Source organism: Lasiodiplodia theobromae, assembly GCF_012971845.1.
Source record: "Lasiodiplodia theobromae strain AM2As chromosome Unknown scaffold_42, whole genome shotgun sequence".
Classification (NCBI taxonomy): domain Eukaryota; kingdom Fungi; phylum Ascomycota; class Dothideomycetes; order Botryosphaeriales; family Botryosphaeriaceae; genus Lasiodiplodia; species Lasiodiplodia theobromae.
In genome coordinates, this window is record NW_023336522.1 from 178570 (window position 1) to 198797 (window position 20228).

At 56.5% G+C, this 20228-nt stretch overlaps 5 protein-coding genes across 5 annotated transcripts; 2 read left to right on the plus strand and 3 right to left on the minus strand.

Annotated features, from left to right (window-relative positions):
- Positions 1 to 529: 529 nt before the first annotated feature.
- On the plus strand, positions 530 to 3574 carry LTHEOB_10880 (Thioredoxin reductase; the record flags this gene model as incomplete). The annotated part of the gene is made up of 7 exons (XM_035507574.1): positions 530 to 548; positions 608 to 614; positions 703 to 758; positions 806 to 921; positions 987 to 1834; positions 2624 to 3100; positions 3157 to 3574. The coding sequence occupies 7 exons, from the start codon at positions 530 to 532 to the stop codon at positions 3572 to 3574; spliced, it is 1941 nt and encodes a 646-aa protein (XP_035367014.1).
- Positions 3575 to 7663: 4089 nt separating this feature from the next.
- Positions 7664 to 8890, minus strand: LTHEOB_10881 (Maltose o-acetyltransferase; the record flags this gene model as incomplete). Its single annotated transcript, XM_035507575.1, has 4 exons — positions 7664 to 7981; positions 8194 to 8251; positions 8315 to 8683; positions 8742 to 8890. The coding sequence occupies 4 exons, from the start codon at positions 8888 to 8890 to the stop codon at positions 7664 to 7666; spliced, it is 894 nt and encodes a 297-aa protein (XP_035367015.1).
- Positions 8891 to 9359: 469 nt separating this feature from the next.
- On the minus strand, positions 9360 to 12769 carry LTHEOB_10882 (uncharacterized protein; the record flags this gene model as incomplete). Its single annotated transcript, XM_035507576.1, has 11 exons — positions 9360 to 9445; positions 9517 to 9790; positions 9840 to 9938; positions 9988 to 10050; positions 10166 to 10295; positions 10347 to 10698; positions 10755 to 10846; positions 10903 to 11431; positions 11481 to 12237; positions 12290 to 12382; positions 12434 to 12769. 11 exons carry the CDS (start codon positions 12767 to 12769, stop codon positions 9360 to 9362), a joined length of 2811 nt encoding a protein of 936 aa, XP_035367016.1.
- A 169-nt stretch (positions 12770 to 12938) lies between these two features.
- Positions 12939 to 14185, plus strand: LTHEOB_10883 (Uroporphyrinogen decarboxylase; the record flags this gene model as incomplete). The annotated part of the gene is made up of 4 exons (XM_035507577.1): positions 12939 to 12990; positions 13044 to 13085; positions 13133 to 14059; positions 14115 to 14185. 4 exons carry the CDS (start codon positions 12939 to 12941, stop codon positions 14183 to 14185), a joined length of 1092 nt encoding a protein of 363 aa, XP_035367017.1.
- Positions 14186 to 14691: 506 nt separating this feature from the next.
- On the minus strand, positions 14692 to 18336 carry LTHEOB_10884 (Copper-transporting p-type ATPAse; the record flags this gene model as incomplete). Its single annotated transcript, XM_035507578.1, has 1 exon — positions 14692 to 18336. One exon carries the CDS (start codon positions 18334 to 18336, stop codon positions 14692 to 14694), a length of 3645 nt encoding a protein of 1214 aa, XP_035367018.1.
- Positions 18337 to 20228: the final 1892 nt, after the last annotated feature.

Here is a 20228-nt window from a genome sequence, read left to right on the forward strand (position 1 = left end):
TTCTGGATCGGGGGCATCTAGTAAGCAGTCGAGTTTTGGAGAGGCACCGGCGCCGGCTTTCGCACGGCGAGTCAGCCCCCAAGGGCCCTTTGCCGGCCGATTGCGCCATGAAGCTTCGAGTACCACGACTTAGAAATCATCAGAGCCTTCGACTCCACTGCCGTTGACGATAAATACACTTGGCTTCGCCCTGCTGCAACTCACGCCCGTCGACCGACTTCGCTGTGCTTCGCTTCACCCATCCTCCGCCCCGCCCCACCGCCCGCATTCCGTCATTTGGCCGGCTCGCCGCCGACCTTGGGAATTTCTACGCACCTCGGTGGACCCAGACTCCCGTCACCCCATAGCCTCTCTTCTCGCAACCGCCAAACTGTTCGCCGCAGCCTTTCGCAGAGCGACCGTCTCTCCGCTTCGCGCCTCTCTTTCTGTTCCGCTCGCCGCAGCCGCGTCCTTGCAGCAGAGACAAACGGCCGCCTCTGGACTTCCAGCCGCTTCTTCCATCTCCAACGCAGTCAAAGGCGCGAAAACCATGCACTCCAAGGTCGTCAGTACGTGTCCCTGTACCCCCAAGCATGCACCCGGGCGAGAGCTAACTGTCCGTCCCCAGTCATCGGGTACGAATATTTCCCTCCTGCATGCGAGGCGCCGGTATTCGGGCCGCTTGGCTCTCGAGAGAGGATACTGACTGCTGTCTTTTTGCAGTTCTGGCCCTGCCGGCCACACCGCAGCCATCTATGCCGCTCGCGCTGACCTGAAGCGTAAGTCGCTCCGCCGGCCATGAAGATATCGGCTAACAGCCACGCAGCCGTTCTCTATGAGGGTTTCCTTGCGCTCGGCATCGCGGCTGGTGGCCAATTGACCACCACCGACGAGGTGGAGAACTACCCCGGCTTCAAGCACATTCAGGGCTCTACTCTGATGGTAAGCCCACCTGTCCTGCCCCTCTTGCAAAAAAACAAGTCCTGATTTGGCGCCCTCTCACACAGGACCAAATGCGCGCTCAATCCGAAGCCTGCGGCACCGAGATCGTTTCGCAGACTGTCGGCAAGGTCGATCTGAGCCAGCGTCCTTTCAAGTACTGGCTGCACCCCATGGGCGACGATGATACCCTCGAGGAGGAGACGCACACTGCCGATACCATTATTGTCGCTACCGGTGCCAAGGCGCGGAGACTGAATCTGCCTGGCGAGGAAAAGTACTGGGGCAACGGCGTCAGCGCATGCGCCGTCTGCGACGGCTCCGCCCCGATCTTCCGCAACAAGCCCCTCGTCGTCATCGGCGGTGGTGACTCGGCCGTTGAGGAGGCCATCTACCTGACGAAGAAGGCCTCGAAGGTCTATGTTCTCGTCCGCCGCGATGTGCTGCGTGCGTCCAAGTCCAACGCGAAGAGACTCGAGACCAACCCCAAGGTCGAGATCAAGTACAACACTCAAGGTGTCGAAATCAAGGGTGACGAGAAGGCCGGTGGCCTCATGACGCACCTTGTTGTCAAGAACAACAAGACCAACGAGACGGAGACTCTGGATGCCAACGGTCTTTTCTACGCCGTCGGCCACGATCCTGCTACTGCCTTGTTCAAGGGCCAGCTGGACATGGACGAGGACGGCTACCTGATCACCGAGCCCGGTCGTGGCCTCACCAACGTCCCCGGTGTCTTCGCCGCTGGTGACGTCCAGGACAAGCGCTACAGGCAGGCCATCACCAGCGCTGGCGCCGGCTGCATTGCCGCGCTTGAGGCGGAGAAGTTCATCGTGGAACACGAAGACGAGCCCGAGAATCCTCTCGAGGCGGAGTCTGAGACGAAGAAGTCTCAGGCCAACGGCGTCGTTCCCGAGTACCGCTCGAACCCTACTCTCTAATTTCAATGTTATATCCATCCTGTACAGAGAGTCGCAACGACTCATCTCCCCGAGGCACGAGCGGGGGTTTTCCTTTCCGCATTACCTTTAGAGCTCCTCTTGGCGATAGAGCGGCAGATACCACCTCTGCGATGATCCGGTTTTTGGTTTATTAAAAAAGATACTCATGCAAACCTTCGCCCATGACTCATGGATAGAAGGGGAGGGCTTTTGCATAGTGCATGGTTGGAAACTGATGGGTGGGTTTACACGGCGTGATGCATTCCGCTATAATGACGCCGGTGGCTTTGTCAATAGACTCCGGGAGCAGATTAGACATACAGACTAAGATATGCTGCTTTATATTTGGCTCCCAGAAACCGATATGCGCATTGAGAAACCGGTTGTTAACGATTGGCTTCTGCCATAGGCACGTTCCTGTGTCACCAAAAGCGCAATTGGCTGCGTGAACCGCACAGATCTTCACAGTGGAAGACGGGTTAAAGCTCCGGCCGGCGGTTATTCCTTTGCGGTCACGAGACTGTTTACTTTACGGCGAACAATCCGCGAAAGGCGTTGAGGTGTGGCTGGTGAATGCACTTGGCCCATGCAGGCTAGCGCCAAAAAGTTCCAGAAACTGCCGACTTGATCGAACCTTTGGCGACGGCACTATTTGCCTCCCATCTTTGCATCTACACCCTCCTCACCAATTCCTTAGCCATGTGAGTTTTTCTACTTCAGTGCTACGAGGTGGATTGATGTTGACCACATTTTTTCGCTCGCAGGTATCTTCTCCGCCGCGCAGCGCTTCGCGCTGCCTCGTCCTCCAGCGCTTCCATCGCCATTACCGCCAGGCCGCGCACCTTCACCAGCCTCACATCCGCCTCCGCTTTCCGTCCGCAGCAGCAGCAATGGCTGGCCGTGAGCCAGCGCCGCTTCAACAGCGAGGATGCCAGCTCTGTTCGCCCCAGCCAGGAAAACACCACTGATGAAACGGTGACCTCCGAGCAGGCCACCGCCGTCGACGCCGAGACCTCTGCTGAAAGCGCCCAGACTGAGACTGCGGCGTTTGGCTCCGCACCCCAGCCGGAGCGACAGGTCAACCGCAGGCCATACACGCAGGTGGATGAGAATCAGAAGACGCTCTACGTCGGCAACCTGTTTTACCAGACGACCGAGGACCACCTGAGACAGGAATTCTCGCGTTTCGGCAACATTGTCAAGACGATGATCGTCCGGGATCCCGCTGGTCTTAGTAGAGGGTATTTTCCCTTGGCCAACTTTGTAGAGGACTTAGTCGCTAACGCTTGTCGTGCAGGTTCGGCTACGTCGAGTTTGACTCCACCGACAGCGCCACCGATGCTCTGGTGCAGATGAACCAGCGCGTTCTCGATGGCCGGCGGCTGACGGTCCAGCACCACAAGAGGCGTGGACCGGAGGACCGCCAGCGTAAACGCGCCGACCTAGGGCCGAACCCGCCCAGCAAGACGCTCTTCATTGGAAACATGTCGTTTGAGATGAGCGACCGCGACCTCAACGACCTGTTCCGCGACATCCGCAACGTCCTCGATGTGCGTGTCGCCATTGACCGCCGCACCGGCCAGCCCCGCGGCTTCGCCCACGCCGACTTCCTTGACGAGACCAGCGCGACCAAGGCCATGGAGGTTCTCAAGCACAAGGAGATCTACGGTAGGCGCCTGCGTATTGACTACTCCCGCTCGACCCCAAGTCAGTGAGCAAGTGGAGCTTCAGTCGGTACACCATCAGTCTCCACCTCCTCTTCCGTGTTATAAGAGTGCGTGTCAGCCGTGATTTCTGGGAAAGCCACCCAGGCGGAACTATGTTTTAATTCAAACATGTGGGAGGAAAAGGGGGTTGTAGTTGAAGCATATGGTTGCGGACCGTCATGATCATGATCCGGTTGCGGCAGGAAAAGATTTCTTTGCTACATACGCTGCCTAGTCAAGGCCCCGAAGCCCGCTCTTGACAGCCATGCGGCGAGATGATGACGGGTACTGTATGATACAAGGAGTCCAAAAATTATGTTTTTTTTTGTGTACGGCGCAGAAAGTTGGTTCGGTGCTTTGATCGAGTTGGTTGAAAGAACCTTACGTATATAGCTTGCTCTCCACTCCCGAATACATGCCTTTGCCCAAGTTCTGTGCAAGCTCCCATTGGAAGTTTTTCTTGGATTGCGAACCGGCATCAATTTATGTTGTCCAATTGACTGTCAGTTAAATGAAATTATCATACATGACCAATGAAATTGTGTTCGACGTGCCGCATCCAAAGCCAAGAGAGATATGAGGGGGATGTGACACAAGTTTGCGCAAGACAGGAAGCATGAAGAAGGTGTATTCAACAATCTTAATGGACAAGGAGAGGTTGGATGCCATTCAGAACATAGATAGTGTAAGATAACCGTTCCACCTACACAGTTCGCGTGTGGCCGACAGCCATTGCCCATCCTCTGGCGACAAAGGATGCTTACGCATAAGCACCAAGGTTAGGTGGAAGCTGGCGTCGAGTTCAGCTGAGCTGAGATGAGTTGATCTGGAGCTGAATGATCCGTCCATACTCCACTTCCTTCTGCACCCCTGCCATTTGCCCGGTTCGGCTTTCGATTTATCGAAAACATGACAAACAGCGAGATATTATACTACCCTTTCCTCCCCTCTTCTTTTCTTTTGTGCTTTCAGCCAGCAGCGTCCCGTCCCCTTCATCTCCATGGCTCCCTTTTTTTATTGTCTTGAAATCCGTGTGCCCACCTTCCGCCAAGCCACAAGGGCGCGGGCCGTTAGCATACGGCTCCCGCCAAATATTACGCCACAGCTCCTTCTTCCCCGCCAGAGGATGGGGGCGGTGGGTGTCTTGGGAACAGGGACCGGGGCGGCAAGCCATCACAGGGCCCCCTGGACCGCCAATCCTCACCTTTTCCTTCTCTCCTTTTCTCTCCGTTTCTTGGTGGGGTACGTCACGCTCGGAAAGCCGTCGCAGTTTGCTTCAACTACGGGCAAGTGCCGACGGCGATTGTTGATAGAGTAACGCAAGCAGCCAGAAATGGAAAAAGGAGAGGAAGGTTGTGATGAGATGCGAGAGCGAGAGAGATAGAGAGAGCTGAAGGTTGAGAATGGAAAAGAACAAGGAAGGCAACTCCGGTGCCCACTGGAATGCGACGCGTGGTGAGGCGCAAAAAAGAGGGCAGGGTAGAGGGAAGTGCAAGGAGGAATATTAAGAGCCGGGGGGCGGCTGAAAAGAAAATGCCGCGCTGTCGCTCCGCTGTGCATCAGGTGTGACAGATCTCCTTCTTGAAGAAGGACGGTGGCGGTAGTCAGCCGGATCCCGATCGTGAGCTGAGCAAGGTACAGATCCATCAGAAGCAACGCAGTGAAAGAGGAATGGGAGACATGGATGGGCAGCATTCGTGGCTGCCTTGTTTTGCCTTGTTTCCCAAGTCCTCGACAGGCAAGCCACTGCTTTCTCCCGACTCAGGTGGATATCGATCCCGTCTCGTACAAACATGTACTCCATATGTTCTAAGGTAAGTTCCCCGGACTAGTCGCGAAGCCTTGAGCCGCCCATCTCTGCAGTGTCGTACAGAAAGGGGAATCCCGACGATAGTACCCATACCTTTGGGTCGATTAGCGCATCGGAAGGGACGGCAACTGCAAGGTGAAACGGCGTGGTGGGTTTGCATGGACGATGAGAAAGGAAAGAGCAGGAGGGGGATGGGAACAGGGCTGGCTGAGAAACCGGCTCCAGGACCCACCAACTTTTCTAAGCAAGATAGATGCGCGCTGACGCATGAAAATGCAGGGCCGTTTAGAAGTGGCTATAGAAAAGCCCCAGCAGTTCCTCGATAGGAGCATGGGGCAAGCAAGCGACAGGGACATGGCAGTGAAGAGAAAGGAAAGAAGGACAGCCCAGCCTATCAGCCGGGTAATCCAACGCCCCAGAGTTTGGGACCAAAAAAAAAAAAAAAGGCCGGGCAGTACGCAAGCGGGAAGTGAGATCGAGATCTACGAGGTTCACGCGAGCAATTTGAAACCTCGTTTCCTTGCTCACGGGTAGCTATATTTGCTTTTTCTCATCGCTGAATGGTGGGGGCCAGAATGGGGGAATTTTCTGGAAAGAGGAGGCTCGTGCGACATGCCGATATATCTGAAAAAGGCTGCTGTTATCGAGTGTGGCGTTTGCGAGCAAGCAGATTGCATAGCGAAGAAAAAAAGAAACGGGAAGGAGGGAAGCCAGTGCGAGAAGTGTGTTGACCGTTGCGCTGGGAAGCGTTGTTTTCTTCTGACGCCATCAATTGCTGGGGAAAGCGAATGTGAAGGTATTGCCTCAACCTTAAGACAAGGATTTTAGAAAAAAGACGTTCCTTTTGGACATTTGCCACGGAAGCGAGACTATCGTACGATGGAGCGGCGACGCAATCATGGAAAGGACGTCATGACAAACGGGAAATGATATCCCGTGAAGACAGCGACGACCTGGCCTAGCACGACATGCACACACACATGTGCATGCGGTTGCGGACCAATGACTGCGGGTAATTTGTGGGAAGATAGGGTACAAAGATACAGCATACAAGACGTAGCGTATAGTGTCGGACGTGCAAAAGCCCTAGGCGGTAGCGGAGCGTGATTCACACATCCCGTAAGCTTAGCATCGAGTTCAAAGAGGCTCATGCTCCAACGAAGACGGAGAGTAGTCCGGTCGAATAGAGGAACAGGGGAAGGCGGCCAATACCGAGCATGCGCATTACCAAACCCGATCTTCCGTCTCTCACGCCTTACCCCTTCTCATGCGGATGATCGCGCCGATGATGTGCTGTTCCGGCCCCGAGGCGCAGGCGCGGAAGCACAAACTACCCGTTCCGCTTATGCAGGGCGGTCCGTTGCCTTGCCAGGGTTTGCTTTGGACGACTGCTGAAAAGTATCCATACCGGCCTGATCCCTGTGTACGCATACTTGGTAACCGCGTCTCGGCGGCGAGCCCTTCCGTTACTGGCCCAGACTTGCGGATTCGCCGCCGCTGTCCGCTGGCGGGCCCAGTCTTGTTGGCGGCGCTGTTGATGCTAACGCGGGTGTCGTATCCATATATTTCCTTGCCTCTTGAGCTGCTCTGACCGGTCCCCGTCATGCGACGCAAGCGCATGTAGAATGCACGCATGTACCCGGTTGGAGAGAGAAAGGAAGCAGAAAAGTCGACTTTCCATCTAGACAGGATTGGTCCAAGTGGAGCAATGATTCGTGGCCATATCCAAGAGGGGAAGACAATCAAACAATGCAGCAAAACCAATCAGGTTATCAAGGGAAATTAATTGCTCCGGCGCCTAAGGGGAAAAAAATCTTCACAGCCAAATCTGAACGCCGCGGTTGTCGCTTTTTTTGACATGCTGCAAAACATCAAGGAGACGAGGCAAGGGCAGGGAGAAGGCATTATCCAAGCCCTTCCAAATGCAAAGCTATGGGAATCTTGCAACAGAGAGGAGATGCCACAGGACAAAACGCCAGAAGTTCCAGAAGCCATCTCACTCCGGTGTAAGGGAAAAAAAGAAACAAAGGTACGCGCCTGGGTATCTGCAAGCATGCCTGGGCCATATGCGTGCCCGTGTCGGATTGTGATACCTCAGCCGCGAGGTGACCTGTCTTCGATGGTTACGCAGCAGCATGGAGCACCCGCAGCAGCCAGCCAGCCAGCGGTGGCGGCTGCCTACCGCTGTTAGCTGCGGCGGCACCGTGTGTGCGCGCGCCTTGTAACCACACCACCGGAGCTGGTAGCGCAGGGGAAAAGAAGGGTGGGAGAAAGAGGCGTGCGCACAGTTACGTGTAGGTGCGCAACAGCAGAAGAATGACGGCGAATAGGAGCATCGCCTGCACTGTCAGCAACAACGGTTCGGCGTGCGAAGACAAGGCCCGGGGCAGACGTGGGGAGCAGGAGCAATGGGAGCATGGGGGCGCGGCCAGGGATGTTGTCATTGTCGGATCGCTCTTGGCGGTTGCTGCTGCATCGGAATCGGGAGATAGATGGGCGGATGAGATCTGCTTGGCCGGGGCGTGCTCTGATTCGGCGGGGCCGTCGGTAAGCTTGCGAATGACGCGCGCAGGATTGCCGTACGCGAGATGCTCGGGCGGTACATCCTGTGAGATGTTAGCGGACGGGGCGCGCGGATCGGAATTCCGTGACCAGGCTGGAGGGTTGGTGGTGTGCTAAAAGCGCAGCGTGGTGATCAGGCAACAGGGCAGAGGCTGACTGCGGCTCTGGGATTGGTGGCCCATGGTTTTTCTTAATTTAGGGATCATCCTGACGGGCTGTGTGCTTGCAGCCCGCTGCATGCTGGTTACTTGCTTACCTTCGTCACTACGCTGCCCGCGCCGATCACACAGCCTCTCCCAATGCACACACCGGGCCTACAAGACAAACACGTCAGCTTAATCACGGCAGTACAGAGAAGTCATGGACGTGGTACTCACATGATGATGACACTGCCGCCAATCCAGCAGTCATCCTCGATAATTACCGAGCTGGCAATGCTCGGCGCTCCCAGCGGTCCGGCGCGCTCGCGGTAGTCGAGGGGATGGCCAACGGCATAGATCGACGTATTGGGCCCGATCAGGCAACGTTCGCCAATAGTGACGGGGAGGATCGGCGTGTCGCTGACAGTGAAGTTGCGGTTGATGAAGGTCGACGCCCCGATCTGGAGCCTGGTACCGTAGTCGATGTGAATCGGCGGCTTTACGTACGGAGCACCTTTGGAGAATGGGTTGTTGCTGTTTCGGCCGGTCGCGATGTTTTCGAGCTCATCCTCACAGGGCGGAGTGATGGAGCCAGTGGTCACAATGCTGATGCCGTGTGTAAGCCTTTTTTTATTTTTATAACACCATGCAAGGATTCACTTACTTCCTCCATAGCTTTGACCGTTGCTCCACGGTCGCGTTCTCCGGCATCATGTTGTATGCCTGACAGGCCATTGCACACCGCAGCCGAGCAGCGCGGTGGTCGTCGTCTCCCGCAGGAAAGCGAATGTTATTGAGTTTTGTGCTCGCCATGATCGGTAGTAGGAAGGGTAATATGCGAAAGGGTTCTTTTGCGGGTGGCGGGAGCCGGGATGGTTCGTTTTGTCGGGGCAGACCGGGGTCGGTAGCGGACAGCTTGGTGAAGTTGCAGGGGAGTGGTTCAGCGGCGTCTATTTAGGCCAGCAGGAGCTCGGCTACCTTGGCCAGCGAAGAGTTGTGTGTATGGTAGAGGAGTTGGAGGTCCCTAGGGCGTTGTGAGGTCCAGGGCGGACAATATTTAAAGACGCTGCAGGTGGAGTTTACGCACTCACTATACTTCAGCACCCCCGCCGATCAGCTGTCCGTCACCGGCTCTTTATTGAGTCACGTAAGTAACCATTGCACAGCAGCTGAGTGCCCGGTAGGCACCCAGTCGGTGGCCCTGAGCCGCCCTGTGGCACGCCTCTCTGCCACGGTCCCGGAGCTACCAGTGTACATACAGCTACTGTGGACCCTGCGCGAGCTACAACTCGTTGTGCGACCTGGAGGGCGACATGTTCAACTCTTCCAGTACCCGCTCGGCCTCCTTGATGGCCTCGTCCGGCAGTCCTACAAGGCAGTCATTAGCGGCACAGCTGCACTGAAACCCTCCCCGCGCAGCCCCCGCGCTTGCAACTTACCAGCAACCCGCGCCACCTTGAGCGCATGGGATCTCCGGTTGATCCCCTTTCGAAGCCGGTGCACGTACGCGAAAGTGCCGTCCGCCCCTTCCTCGACATCGGTGCAATAACAGCCCAGTTTCTCGAATCCGGCAGTCATGTCGGCGAGCGTGTGAAAGTGCGTCGCGAAAAGCGCTCTGCAACGATTTACGTGGTAGAGGTGGTGCAAGCATGCATAGCCGACCGCGATGCCATCCTCGGGCGTTGTGCCTCGTCCAACCTCGTCCATGATGACCTTTGCCATGTCAGCGAGCACTCGGCAGCAGCAGAGAAGTCGTGCATACGAATGACCGGGGGGTCGCCTGCTTTAGGATCTCGGCAGTCTCGAGCATCTCCACCATGAAGGTTGACTGATCTTGGTAAAGATTATCTGCAGATCCGACCTGCAAGATATGTTAGCCGTCGTAATGGGCCCGCCGTGCCGGGACTCACTCTGCTGAAGACCTTGTCGACAAGGCCGATCTCCGCGTATACTGCAGGCACAAAGGACCCTGTCTGAGCTAGAATGGAAATCAATGCGTTCTGTCTCAGAAATGTGCTTTTGCCCGCCATATTGGGCCTGCCCGAACGTTAGAGGAAAAAGCATATACGAGGTGGTGTGGGGAGAAACTTGCCCAGTGATGAGCAGGATCCGCTCGTCGTCGCCAACGTTGCAGTTGTTAGAGGTGAAGTTTCTGCCCTGCTCCAGCAGGCCGGATTCAACGACCGGATGCCTGCCGCCGACGATCTTATGGGCCGTCCTATCACCGTCAGCACTCCCGAGTCGATCGAGATTGCCAGGGTAAACGTACCCGTGGTTCAGCTTGGGGCGAATCAGCCCTCTTTCCTCGGCCAGCGTAGCGAAGGAGCACGCCACGTCCAGCTCGTCGAGAACTGCCGCGTTGCGCCGCAGATTGACCAGGTTCCGGACAACCTCCGCCCTAAGCTGGCCAAACACGCGCTGCTCTTCTGAGCGTATGCGCAGCCTCGCGTCGTCCATATGGTTTCCAAGGTGAGTCCACTCGGGGACGTGGTACGAACGGGTAGATCTGCTCGAGCTGACACTCCGTGCCGACTCCAGATTGGCCATGCTCCCGGTCTTGCCCTTGATGTGAACAATGTGTCCCAGCCCGGGCGTCCACCGCAAGGTCAGCCCCGGAGCTCCTGCGGCCATGGGTTAGCGCCCGTAGGCCAACAGCGGAAAAAGCAGGTTCGCCCACCTGTTGCCTCTCGCAGGCGGACGCTAAGACCATCCTTCTCTCGAGCTAGTTTTTCCACTTCTTCATGCAGTCTCGTCAATGTTGTACTCGCACTGGGACTGTCAGCCGACGCATGACGCACCACGAGGCTCTTGGGATCATCCCTTACCTTCGGCGCATGATCCAAACGTCAGGCATACCCGTATCAACGGCCTTGCTTGGGCCGGGCTTGCTGCTTTGTTTAGCCTTTGCCCGCTTCGCAATGCTCCCCGACTTGACTTCTTCGCCCTCCAGCGCGAGCACCTCGACGGCGAGGCCGGCCATTGCTGCCGCCTCGTCATCTTCCATGCGGTGCTGCTCCGAGAGACCCTCCTCGTCGATGGCATCCAGAATACGTTTGGCGAGACGGCCGGGGCCGTCCAATGAGAGCCGGCGGACCAGTCCGTCGAAAGACCCTCCACCGGGTGTCTCATTTTGGAGAAGTTGTGCAACGTCCTTGGTAATTTGAATTGTCTTCGACAGCTCCAGAAGATCATCTGCATCGCCTCGACCTATCGAAAACTTCTGGACCAGGCGCCACGTGTCGAAAGACCGACGCAGAAGCGCAACCAGGTTTTCACGCAATGCCAGATTTTCGATCAGCGCCGTGACGAGGTCCAGTCGTTCGTTTATGATGTCAAGCGACATGGAAGGAGATGCTTTCGGGCCATCAGTCTGTGAGCAAACGGACGGCGTTGGGGTCCTTACTGAGTCTCTGCGTCAGCAACCTTGTGCCACTTTTCGTGACAGTCTTCCGGACCGAGTGCAGTAGGCTGCCCTCGAGCTTTCCCTCTCTCAAGGTGGCGCGCAGCTCTAGTGCCCTCAGCGTGTTCTTGTCGATGGCCATGAACTCATCTGCCTCGCGGCGTACTGGCGGCTGCAAGGCAACACTCGAACCCTGGAGTTGAGTGCGTACATAGTCGAGGAGAGACGCTGCAGCGGCCAACTCGAGGGCCGGGAAGGCTGAGGTGTTACACCCAGGCACAGCCTCCTCGACCAGGCGAGCATAATCATCCGGGACTTTGCTGCCTGGCTCGCGTTGATGGAAGGTGATGACGTGGCGGTCTTGCTCCAAGATGCCGACGAGCGTCGTATGCGGTGCGCTGTCGACGACAACCTCGCGAGGTCCGATGAGGGCCAGGGCTGAAGAAAGGCCGGCGACTGTTGTGCTCTGCGTGAAGAATTCGCCGCTTGAGATGTCGAGCCAGGCAAGGCCAACGTCGGAGGCCTCGGGCTCGACGTGCACGCTCAGGCAGTAGTTGTTCTCCCAAGGATCGATGAATTTTTCGTCTATCAGAGTTCCGGGGGTGATGATGCGAGAGACCTTGCGGTCAAACAGCAGGCCGCCCGACTTGACCTTGGCAGAGGCATCATTTCGGATTTCCTCGCTGATGGCCACATACTTGTTGAGGTCCTGGACCAGGATCTTCAGAAACCGGTCGAGCTGGAAGTAGGGGAATCCGGCCTGCGATGCAAATGTCAAACAGCGGTCACTTGGCGGCCTGGCACAGACCAACCATAGCAACAGGACCAAGTCCTGGTCTGCTCTTTCGTTGCGAGACCTTGAGATTCAAGAGGGGCCCATATTCTTCAGCATGCTCGAAGTACAGCTGAGCCTCCAGTCAGCATTTTCCCGGCTTGGGCAGCAGCTGGAAGCAGACCTCGTAGAAGTTGCCGATGCGGGTCAGCAGAACACAGTGGTCGAACTTGCGCATGTTGTTCCGGACTTGCTGCAAGACGGTTGGATATGCAGGGCCTGCATCTTCGTCTGGATCCTCGAGCGGCGCGCCACCGATGAGGCCCTGCGGCAGATCCTTGGCGTCCAATGTTGTCGTCTTCTTGCCGCGGGCAAAGACGCTGGACACAGTCAAGGGCAGAGCAGCACCGAAGGTCGACGCGACGGGGCGCGTTCGCACCGTGCGTGGGCGCGAAACGGCAGCGGCGCATGTCCAGGAAGCCAGACGACGAGGCAGCGAGCCATTGAGACGCAGGCCCATGGTTCAAACGAGTGGACGAGAAGATCTACAGCAGTGGTGGTGCCTGGGGCCCTGGAAGGCAGCGGCGGCCGGCCGTTGGCGCGACGGACGGTGTCGATCACCCGCTCAAAAAGTCGCATCAACCCCACCACCGCAGCCACCAGCACCTCCAGCCCGCTGCTCGCCCATCATGACGCACTTCGCTCCTTTGCAGAATGACCTGATCCTGCGCACCGCCAGGGGTGAGCTACGACCGCCCGCCTCGCCAATTGACATGCTAAGATCCCGCGTGCAGGCGAAAAGGTCGAGCGCGCCCCCATGTGGGTGATGCGCCAGGGTAAGCTTCCGATTCACCCCTCAGCTCCACGGCCGCTGACGGAACAGCCGGCCGCTACCTCCCCGAGTACCACGAAGCCAAGGGCAAGCGCGACTTCTTTGAGTGCTGCCGGTCGCCCGAGATTGCGTCGACGCTGACCCTCCAGCCCATTGAGCGCTTCGCCGGCCTGATTGATGCCGCCATCATCTTCTCCGACATCCTGGTCATTCCGCAGGCCATGGGCATGGACGTCGTCATGGTCGACAAGAAGGGCCCGCACTTCCCCGACCCTCTCCGCTCGCCCGACGACCAGCAATACAAGGACATCATGGCCCGCCACGTCGACGTCAAGAAGGAGCTGCAGTACGTCTACGACGCCATCACCCTGACGCGCAAGAAACTCGCCGGCCGCGTGCCGCTGCTCGGCTTTTGCGGCGCTCCGTGGACCCTGCTCAGCTACATGGTCGAGGGCGGCGGCAGCAAGATGTTCAAGGAGGTCAAGACATGGATCTACAAGTACCCCGACGCGAGCAGAGCTCTGCTGCAGAAGATTGCGGAGCTGTGCGTTGATTACCTCGCCGAGCAGGTTCTAGCAGGCGCCCAGATGATCCAGGTCTTCGACTCGTGGGCCGGCGAACTTTCTCCTGCCACCTTCAAAGTCTTTTCCTTGCCGTACTTGAAGCACATTGCCGACAATCTGCCCAACCGCCTGAAGGAGCTGGGCCATGAGCCCGTGCCCATGACAGTCTTTGCCAAGGGTGCTTGGTACGCATTGGAGGACCTCTGCCACACCAACTACAACGTCATTGGCCTTGACTGGCTGCATGACCCCGCTGAGACGTACAAGATTGCCAACGCAAACGGCAAGGTCGTGCAGGGCAACGCCGATCCCGGTGTGCTCTATGGCAGCAGACAAGCCATTACTGCTACCGTCGAGGAAATGGTGCGGGGCTTCGGTGGCGGTAAGCAAGGCTGGATCGCTAATCTGGGCCACGGTACGAATCCTACAATCTGTTCAAGGCGAACGAATTCAACTAATCCACCATCCAGGAATCACTCCTTTCGTCAACCCAGATGACTTGAAGTTCTTTTTTGAGGAAATCCACCGTTGCTGCAAATAGAGAAGACAAGAATCAAATACCGGTCTGCGGCCGTACATACATAATAGTTGGCAAACTCCCGGTTGCTACATAGTGAAAGTCTATCGGCGATCCTCCGCCGAGATATTGAATCATGACCTACTTGTAACCTATATGCCTCAAAAGATTGACGTTCGACCTCTAGTCCAGAATTACTATCACCCTGCGACTGTAGTAGGAACAGTAGCCCCGTTCATTTTCTCTTCTTCGGCTTACAGGCAACTCTTCCCTGCAGATCTCTCACAGTAGCATCCTCACTTCTTTGAGCCAGATGTTGAACGACCGTCACCACCAAAAGAATAGGGCCTCGAATTAGGATTTTGGGGAACCAAGTCAGAGAATGAGAGAGAATAAAAGACAATATCATCCAGGGGTATCAATCACTGCCTATTAAAAGCAACCGGAAGAGCGCTAAAGATGAAAAACCGCAACCCCCTTATTTCCCACTGATCGACAATGTACTACCACCAACACACCCGCTTCGATCATCACTCTTTCTCCCATCTTTTCGGCCTGAATCCCACCCCGGGCACCTTACTCCGCAGCAAGAGACTGCTGCACACCACACTCACACTACTCAATGCCATCGCCAAACTTGCCCACACCGGATCCAATCTGACATGGCTGCCGCTGGCAGTCCTGACAGGATACAGCACGCCCGCAGCGATAGGCATGGCGCAGATATTGTACACGCCTGCCCAAAGAAAATTGAACCACACTCTCCTGAAAACCTTCTGTGACAGCTCCACCAGCGTCAACACAGCCTCGAGCGAGCTGGTTACTAGGATGAAATCGGCGGATGAGATGGCCACGTCAGAGCCAGAGCCGATCGCGATGCCGACGTCAGCCATGGTCAGGGCTGGGGAGTCGTTGATGCCATCACCGACCATGGCGACGGTTGCTCTCCCATTGGCCTTCTTTCCCCCCTTCTTCTTGTTCTTGTGACGGCTACTCAGCGTCTTCTGCAAATACTGAATTTTCTCTGCCTTCTGGTCTGGCAGCACGCCCGCGATCACATTCGAGCTCGGGATGCCCACCTGCGCGCCCACCGCCACCGCCGTTGTTGGGTTATCGCCTGACAGCATCCACACGTCGATGCCGCGCGCCTGCAGTGCTGCAACCGTGTGACGAGCTTCTGGACGGAGAGCATCAGCGATCGCGAAGTCGGCCGTAAGAGTCCAGGCTCCGCCGTCGACAGAGGTGGCCATGAGGGCGATTGATTTGCCCTGGCGCTTCCAGCCGTCAAGTACGCCATGGGTGGCGCTTGGGATGATGACATTATGGTCGACGAAGAGGGATTCGTTGCCGATGATGACTTCAATTGTCCGGGGTTCGGGGCCAACGGTTTTGAATGTGCCCTTGAGGCCCTTCCCGGGGAGCTCTTGGATGTCGACAACCTGGTAGTCGCGCATCTTGTGGGAGGCGCAGAAGGTTGAAATGGCGGTGGCGATGGGATGGCTACTGCTCTCTTCGAGACGCTTGGCTAGGCCGCAAACTTCATCTTCCTCCAGAGGAGACAGGATCTCAGCGTCAGTGACCGCAGGTTCGCCTCCCTGGGTCAGAGTACCGGTCTTGTCGAAAACGATGCAGTCAAGAGAGCTCGCTTCTTGAAAGGCTTCGCCACCGCCCTTCACCAGAATTCCGTGCCGAGCGGCGAGGCCACCGCCGACGAAAAGTGCAGTGGGAGAAGCAAGACCGATCCCACACGGGCAAGCCACGACGAATAGAGCGATGGCAAAACGTAAAGACCAAAGCTCCCAGCTGCCAGAGTGGCTTCCGCGGTAGTCGTCCGGAAGCGACCCAGAAAGCCCAAGAGAAAGCCAGATAACCCATGTCGTAATGGCAATGGCAACGACCACAGGAACAAAGTGGCTAGTGATCATGTCCGCGACACGTTCAACGGGTGCGCGGCGGGTCTGACCCTCGCGGACGACCTTGATAATTTGGTCGAGCATCGAAGAGCCAGAAATGGAAGTCAGCTTCATTTGGATCGGGCCGCCCTTGTTCACGGTTCCGGCGTAGACAGTGTCGCCGATCTCCTTGGGGACTAGCCGTGACTCTCCTGTAAGACTTGACTCGTCGAACTTGGCAGATGCATCCATGACAGTGCCGTCAAAGGGTGGCGTACTACCATGCTGGATCCGGACTACATCGCCGACCTCGAGCAGATCGACGCTCACCTTCTGATCCTTCATCTGCACAGTGTCGACGAGTATAGCCTCTGTAGGGCGAAGACTTCCAAGAGCAGTCACAGCATCGCCGGTCTTGGTCTTGCTATATGCTTCGAGGAATCTGCCAATAAGGAGGAACATGGTAAGAAAAACCACCGAGTCGAAGTAATAGTTTTCTTCATCCACGTGCTCAGTACCAGTGGCGCTTAGACCAAGTTCCGCAATGGACGCGAAGTATGCAATGCTGGTGCCAAGAGACATCAACATGTTCATGCTGCCGAAACGGTAAAACCGCTGAAGGATTGGCGTCCGGCTACCACGCCGCCATAGCGCGCGAACCTCCTTGAAGGCTCGTTTGTGGAACGTGTCGGCTGCGAGGAAATAAACCGGGGTGGCTAGGATGAACAGTGCCCATTGAGTCCGACTAACTCCACCCGACCACATAGGTTCCATGAGGAACATGCGTGCTGAATTGTGACTCGAAACAAGACTCATGAAGACGATGCCGATGACGAAGGTCGGGATGGCCACAGCGACAGAGAGACCAAGACGCAGAAGGATTCTCTTCCTTTCCCGGGCATGCAAATCGCGAGCTCGTTCTTCAAGAGTCGGGGGATGGTAGATCGAAGGCTCCAGCGCGGGGTTGACATTCGAGATAGTCTTGATGATATGCCTGATGGTGAAGTTCTGGGGGACATTCGGAGTGTATCTGATCTGTAGGATCGGCTCCTTGAGAGAGGGGACGGTCTCAACCTGCACCGCACCCATGTATTCCCGACTCAAGATGTCAATTACGTTCGATGGGCAATGGTGACAGAACATGCCGTCTATCCGAATCATGACAGTGCGACGAGCGTCCTGCTGGATCTCCTGCGCCACCCTCGTCACACTGTCTAGCGTTGCGTCAAAACCGCAGTCCTCGATGGCTTCTCTGATTGCCTCCGTGTTTTCTTTTCCGTTAAAGGTGACAGTGGCGCTGTGCGACAGGAGGTTTACGTTGATGGATTCGACCCAGGGAAGCTGCTGGACGCCGGCGGTGACGGCATTGGTGCAGGCACTGCATGTCATGCCTCCAATGGAATAAACTGCCCTCCACTTGTCGGCTTCCGGTGGACGGACAGACTTTCTCCGGTTGTCGGCTTCCTCGATGGAATCGAGGCTTGCATCGAAGCCAGCGTCCTCGATGGCTCCAATGACGCTGTCAATGTTGTCTTTCCCGTCAAGCTCAATCGACGCGCTGTGGGTCAACAGAGACACAGCAATAGAACGAACGTACGGGAGCTCCTCGACCACGCGAGTAATGGAACCGACACAGGCAGAGCAGGTCATGCCGGTGATGGCGATGGAGGCGTGGTAGACTTGGGCGGACTTAGGCGTGGTTGAAACGACGGAGTCGAGACTGAATCTCCCGGAGAGGCCAGAGACGATGCTGAGCTTCTCGGCATCGAGGGTTTTCTTGGTGTCGACAAGGTGCAGAGCATCAAGCTCGTAGTCCGAACCAGCGGCGGCATGTTTCTTGGAAGGATCGCACTCAGCGGCGCACTGCGCGCACTGTTGGATGTGTCTCTGGCGCTTCGTCATGTCGGGGACCTTGCTGCTATTTCTCCACTGGCTCCAGCGGCGGACGGCTTGCTCTAGGCTCTTCTCCCACTCGGCATCGTTGTCGTCGAGTTCGTCGGGAGAAAGGTCCGGCTGGTGGACAGGGTGCGAGTCTCGGAAGATGCTGTGGACCTCGAAGCCAGCGAGTTCCAGAGCGTTGGAGATGCGGTCGACTGCCAAGCTGGGGTCGTGACAGAGGGTGACCGAGTGCGACACGATGCTGTGAGATATGGAATCCGGGGCGGGGTCGAGAGCTTGCAGGGCCTCTTGGATGCTGGTCACGCACGAGGGGCAGTGCAGGTTGGATATGAATATGGTCGTGTTTACACGACACGGGCGCTGCCCAGAGCTGGGCGCGGTCATTTTTTGTAAGCTGGTGGTAGGGGTAACAACGAAGGAGGTGGTCGTGGCTGGCTGCGTATGCGCCTTGGAGGAATGCAGGTGAAACCGCGCACGAGTGGAGCAGGCGGCGTCTGTGAAACTCGGACAGCCAGTTGATCGGGAGCGCTGGGGTGATTTTAAGCCGGAAGGGGCGCGGTTCTTCAGGTGCAGTGGAGCCTGCCATTCTTCGACGCCCGGCAGCTAGCGGCGTCCGCACAAAAAGCGCACTGCCGGCGATTGGCGCATTCCATGCGGCTAGGCGGCTCATGCGTCGCCATTTTTGCGCAGCTTGGCAAGCGGGCCGCACAAAAGGCGCACGCCGAGTGCCGGAGGATGACTGAGCCACGCAGATGCTGTGATCTGAGACGGCAGGCAGCCCGTGGCGCGATTCGCCTCGCTTCCGGACCCAAGCTTTTTCGCTTCCGCCGCCGGTGTTGACGTCGACGTTGGCCGTCGCTAACCCACAGCCAATCAGCTCCCCGGCCGCCTGCTTAAACTGACACCAACCCCTTCCCTTCGTGGCCGTCGAACCGCGCACCACACTTCTACTCACCTTGCATCCTGAGTCCACCGCCTCGCTCCCTGTGACGCCCGCGCCCACGCCTCGCTCGCTCCTGCAACACTGCGAAGCGCCTTTTTTTTTTTTTTTTGATGACATTTTATCGCACATGTCAAGTCCCCTCACCGCTGCACGCTTTGCTGCAGCTGCCCCGGCTCTTGGAACACTAAATAAAACGCCATCGTTAGCATGAAACAGGAGCTTCGTCGTCAGCCGATCCAACCGGGGAAGGGGAGGAAGCTTGTCTTATTACGCGGCTCTTCCCCACATCCAAACGCCGGCTCAGCCAAACAACCAGCCAAACGCCATCGAACACATTCGCCGGCGCCAAACGTGCCCCTTTCTTCTCCACATGTCTGTCGCCTCCGGAAAGCTTAGCAATGCTTGGTTCTCAAACCCGAACGTGTATGCCGAGCTCCGACGCCTTTGCTTTTTAGTTGGTGGGAATAAACAAACGAGATTATATGATGCTGGGGCCCGTTTCTCATTCCCCTGTTCGAGATCATCAGTCGTGGAGTTGAAGCTCTACCACATCCATATGTTCGTCCAATGCAAGTGCTGCAATCGCCCCTCTAATTAGAATTGCCGTCACAGTAATATGAGGTGGATCTGCGTCGTCGATCAGTCAACTGCATGTCTGAGCGCCTGTGAGCGGATCACTTCGCCTCGCACAGCATCAAGAAAACCATACATCATTGAGCCAATCGATAGACAGTGCTTACGGCGACACAACGCCCTTTAAATGCAGAATCGAAGCACGAGAGGAAATTTTTCCAGATACAGGGATGATCTGCAATGCATGCATGCTTACTATGCTCATTACTGTCGGTATGCACACATGACAGCTCTCGATTGCTCTTCTTGGGCGTGGCATCCGAAGAGTAGTGTGGGAACAATCGGCAATCAAACATTTGGAATCGAATAACTATGCTGCTTGCTTCTCGGTGAGTCGAAGGTCCCACGGACAAGCTACTATAGCACGTCCAGGAGCATAGGTCTACAAGAAAAGCGTAAGCTAAGAAAATCATGCTGCAGCACGTGTTCCATCCCAGAAACCTCGTGCTGTGATACGGCTCGATCGTCGGGCCAGTTCGTGCAAAAGCCATGAGGAAGAACTTGGATTGTCGCGGCACATGACTGACGTCGTCAGAAAACGTGACAGCAGCAAGGATAGCGGAGTGCCACCGCGATACCTTTCGTGAAAGCAAACAAAAGGCATAAAAGACAAGCCGGCGTTTCAAAAGTCGAGGGAGGTGTGGTTCGTGCAACGGTGAAGGCTGGTTCAAATACATCAAGACCATAAAAACCCAGCGGG